The sequence below is a fragment of the Solanum lycopersicum genome, chromosome 10 (assembly GCF_036512215.1).
Source record: "Solanum lycopersicum chromosome 10, SLM_r2.1".
Classification (NCBI taxonomy): Eukaryota; Viridiplantae; Streptophyta; class Magnoliopsida; order Solanales; family Solanaceae; genus Solanum; species Solanum lycopersicum.
This window is the reverse complement of record NC_090809.1, coordinates 64417448-64422530: the sequence shown is the minus strand read 5'-3', so window position 1 is coordinate 64422530 and position 5083 is coordinate 64417448. Positions and strand designations below refer to the sequence as shown.

General features: G+C 38.0%; 1 protein-coding gene across 1 annotated transcript; it reads right to left on the bottom strand.

The window, feature by feature from the left end:
• Positions 1-246: 246 nt before the first annotated feature.
• LOC101244822 (uncharacterized) lies at positions 247-4216 on the bottom strand. Its single transcript, XM_004249514.5, has 7 exons — positions 2390-4216; positions 1998-2088; positions 1764-1921; positions 1539-1590; positions 1380-1459; positions 1200-1293; positions 247-1124 (listed from the first exon to the last, which is right to left on the bottom strand). Exons 1-7 carry the CDS (start codon positions 4010-4012, stop codon positions 466-468), a joined length of 2757 nt encoding a protein of 918 aa, XP_004249562.1. The 5' UTR covers positions 4013-4216; the 3' UTR covers positions 247-465.
• Positions 4217-5083: the final 867 nt, after the last annotated feature.

Here is a 5083-nt window from a genome sequence, read left to right as displayed (position 1 = left end):
CACCCTGTTTGATCCTCGACCGGTCAAACCAAGTCTTCTTCTTCCTCTTGATATCCAAGTCCATTGCCAAAAGCTTATGTCGGACATTCGGGTAGTGGGAGGATAACCTTGCAGTCCTTACAAAGGACTCTATCCTTTGGTAATCTATCTGAGTCTTAGCCACTACCAAGTGATCTTCTTTCTTCGAAAAGCTCAAATTATCATGTTGTAAAAATTTGTAAGTAATAAATGTGTTAAAATCTCATGTATCCAACTATTGATTTTATATAGCAGCCGATCTGCTGACACTTAGGAAAGACAACAGAGCAAGTTCACAAGACAAATTTCTTGTAACATTGAACAAAACTGTGACTAATTGGTTTCTAATCTAAAATGGTACCAAAATCTCCTGTTTGACGTCATAGGTGTTTGGAAGCGTAAGACATCAGCATTTTTTTTTTTGTCAATTCACAAAGTTGTTAAGTGTCAAAAGAGATTGTTGGGTCGACTAGCTTTCAATGGCATCCCGAAGTTTTGATAGACTCTGATTTCCCCTCCCGAGCTTGCTGTCACGATTACCATGCCCCATGCTGTGGACTGGATAATGTTATTTCCTTGGTTGTTGCTACCATCAAACCTGCTGGAAGAAGACATAGAAGGTGAGTCGCCATCTCTGATCGATGAAAACGATTCACTAGCACCAACTCCAGGATCTGTTGGAGATTCTTGAGTGGAGTCCTCATCTTGACAAGTTTGAATTTTCTCCACTGCACTGTTTTTCTTGGCTGGCAGAGGCGGTAAATTCCTCTTGCTATTTGCACCAGCCGAGTTGTCTTCCCCCGTGGGAGAACCACTCATGGGAAGTGGAGGTGGTGGGGAACGTTTCGAATCCCTTCTTGAATGTATCTGATCTGCAAGTGGTGGCTGATTCTTTATACTGCCAGGCCACACGATGGCAACTGAGACATCTTTACATGGGAAGTGCTCGTACGATTGAACATTTACTACACTTTTAGTTTTACTGGTTGCACTTTTAGGTTCTTCTCTCTTCCAGATATACACCTGAGAGTCTTCACTTGCGCTAACGATATACTTTCCATCTTGACTAAATGTAGCTGAAATTTGGCTGCTTGTATTCCGGAAACCTGATGGATCCACAGTTAATGTACTCAATAACCTATTTCAAGCTCTCCAACTGCATTATATCTTAAAGAAAGTACCTTTAAATTTATGGGTCATTTCTGATCCATCAAATATTCTGACACGCGAATCAGCTGAAGTTATAAGCACTTCTGCTGGATTCCCTGGAGCAAACTGGACATAAACAAGTTCAGGTCTTAGATAGATCTCCTGCAAAATAAGGTTACCTAATGAATAGTTGATATAGAAAAGAGAAATACCTGAAAACCAGTGACTTTTTTGGCTGGGGACTTCTTTTTGGGTTCGAGTTCAAAGCTGTCCTTTTGTTCCAGCTTGCATTCTAAATCACAAACACGTTGGAAGTTATTTTTCTGCAGATTATCACTTCAATAGAAGATCCTTTGCAATGATTTACTTACCAGATGTACTGTACAAGCGGCAGCTCCCTTTATGTGAGCCAATTAGAGCACCCTTCAACAATGGGAAAACAAAAAAATATCAGTGATACAATTTTACCTTTTCTTAGACAATCACAATTGTTTTGTTTCTTTTGTTGATTCTGAAGTGAGTTGTCAATGCTCTACAAGTGAGGGGAAGCGATTTTTTGCATGTCGAAAACCAGTAAAAGTTGGGAATATAGCTACCTCGCCATCAGGAGAGTAGCAAGTAGCAGTAACCATTTCATGAAGATCTGTCCAGTCCACAACTTTCCGATCAGATATATTCCAAATTCGAACTTTTCCATCCAGTGAACCGCTGATAAAGTGGTCGTCATCTACTGGATTGAAGTGTATGCAGGTCACTGTCACACAGATTCATCAGATGTAAAAAATATGTGATGGTAAATTTAACACGGGAAATGTAACATGGTATCTCACCATAATCATTATGTGCAAACATTTTTAAGCAGCTCTGAGTCTCGATATCCCATAGCCTGACTGTCTTGTCCATTGAGGATGAAAGGAGTTGCTGCATCAAAATTTCATCTAGCATGTCATGTCAAGATTTCACTCTTTATCAGATATTTCCTTCTTGTTCAAAAATTGATATTTTATCTCACTCCATTTCATTTTATATGATGTAGTTTGACTGTTGTGGAGTCATATATCAGTAGTGTGTAAATGCACATCCCTATGTCTATAAGAGCATGTCATTAAGAATAATATCAATTCTTAGAGTTAAGTTTATCGTAAATATAGAAAGGTATGTTCTTTTTGGTACAGATTAGAAGGAAACGGAGTGGTAAACTGATAGGAGCATGAAAACTGACCTGAGAACTTGACCAAGACAGGTCCAGGACATCATCTTGATGACCACTGAAAGTGCATACTGGTTTTTCTGAGAGAGCAAATACAATTTCAGGTACATTTACATACTCTGGAAGTGAATTTCCCTTCTTCTTATTAGAAGTCTTTCCCTTTTTCCTTTTCTCTGATTGCATATTAGTCATCACTGGCAGAGGTGGACGATCCGAATTACTACCAGCCGTTGGTGTGTCACTCACAGAATTCGGATCATCAGCTTGTTTTGTAGACATAACATCACATTCTTGCACTTCCCATACATGAATTACCCTGTCTTCCCCTGCAGTTGCTAGATACCGACCATCTGCGGTGAATCTTAGGGTCCATATGGAGCCTTCATGAGCTTGAATTTCCTGACACAATTGCAAAGCTGTGAATTCTTTGTGAATCTTTCCTTGCTGCCGCGCTTTAATCCATTGGGAGGAATTCTGTTTCTGTTTCTGTTCCACTAGTGCAGGTATCTCAATGTCTTTATCAACTTTTGACATGCTCATACTATTTGCAACTCCTTTTATGTTCTTCAAGAGAGCCACTCCTGTTTTCTTGCTATATCTGAAACTCTTGCTGAGATAGGCGTTTACGTTAAGTTTTCTTCCATCATTTGTTGAAACATTTGCACGGCGCATTAGTTCCTTAACAACAGGTGAGTATCCCACAGATTTCTCAAATTCCTCCATGGAAAGTTGCTTCCCTGTTTGTAGATCACTGAGCTTATTCCACATTCCCTCTTCATTGGACTCTTTAACAATGAATTCATTTCCAGTGTCCAGATTTTTTATCAGGAAAAACGAAGCAAATCCCGAATCAGCATTTCCATTTGGCAATGTGGATGATGGTGTTTCATCTCCATTTTGTGGTGATGTAGATTTACATGTTCCCTTTTTAGGCGGCACCACTACAGCCGCCGAATTGGTATACTGGCATATTCTTGTAGCTGGTCCCAAAACTCCTGAAAATGTCCTTGCAAGACGTTGTTTAGACACATCTCCGAGTAACTCTTGTTTCCTTTTCTTTGTATTTACAGAGAAAAACTCTATGTCACCGTCTGATCTCGACCTGAGCAGTAAAATTGGTGGGGAATGCGAAGCCTCTGGCTCATGTTCTTGTTTAATTATCTCTTCCTTGGAAGAAGTAATTTCATCTTTAGGTGTGGAATCATCTGGACATGTATCAACTTTTCTTGAAATGGCTCTCACAACTTTCGCACTTGTTAGCTTTAGGAGTTCCTTACTACTTGTCAATCCCATTCCCTGGAGTAAGCGTTTTCTACGCTCTTTAACATCTCCTGGTTCAGCCATCCACATGCCGTAATCTTCCATGACAATAGGAGGAGGTGGATCGGAGATGGATACTGTTTTTGTTTTCGTTGTTGTCCCCATCTCAAGGCCTGGGAAGGTATTATTCTTGATAGAAACTGAGGCCGAGAAGGAACGTCTACTATCCTCAAACTCGACCTCATCATCTGATCCCGAGGACGCCAAGTCTTGGGGAACCACCGTGGAAAGGCGGTCGTGGGACTCGAAGAAGTGATCATCGTCATCGTCTTCTCCAATACCATCCCAGTTTATAGTCAGCGTCCTGCGATACATTGTAAGAACATTTAAGAAAATCAAATGTTAGATGGCAATTATTGTACCTGTTGTTTGTTTCTTCATCATAGAAAATTGCTAAGGAGAAGAGAGTGGAAGAGAGAAAAAGGAGGAAAAAGAAAGTAGTTATGTTTGTGTAAAGGAAATTGGATGGATTGTGTAGAGGGAAAAAGGAAATGGTCAATGGAGTGTCTTTTAGTTCCCCTCACGTCTATGAGTATCATGTTGACTTGCTTATAGGGTGTTGTGGGAATTTTCATTAAAACTTTTTTTCAAATAATTAAATGAGAAAAGTTTTTATCTATCTAATAATATTTTTGTGTCTTAGTTATATATACTTACGTCAGGCTGTCGGGAGTCTTGATTAATTTAAATTTGCATCAAATATGATTCGTTAAACCGGAGAAACACTCCTTATTAAAAAAAAATGTCAGCACAAATATCACATTGAATTTGGCATAGAGCTGACCTCAATCATTTGAGAGGCAGAGGGGAGTTCCACCTTTGTCATCTATTATCTAATAATAATAATGATAATGATAGCGTAATATTATTCTCTAATTTCTTTTTATCCTTCTCTTTTTAACCCTAATGAATAATGGTATGACTAATGATATATATATAACCTCGACACACTAACACTTGTGGGGGAGTGCAAGCAAATAACTTTGAAGATGAATTAAAAAAAAAATAATCATATTATAAGCATGAAGGTCAAAACTTAAAAGTTTGAATTACCATTTTAGCCTTATACTAAATTAAAATATTATAAAATAATTAATTAATTAAATATTAAATATGCTTAAATTGTTAATTAAGTTGATTCACTTATTGTTAAAATAATGTAGGAGAATGAATAGTTGTAAAAATAATTAATTATAAAGTTATTACGAAAACTTATTAGAGAAACTTTTCATTTCTCTATCTGATCAGTTTTAGGTGTAATTTTGTCATAATGTGTATTAATACCACACCTCCACTATCTCATCATTAATATTCACACCTTCATAATCTTTCCACACTCTCAAGAAGTTGATGGCACTTCTTGGGTCACTTAATTTGTAACGTTTT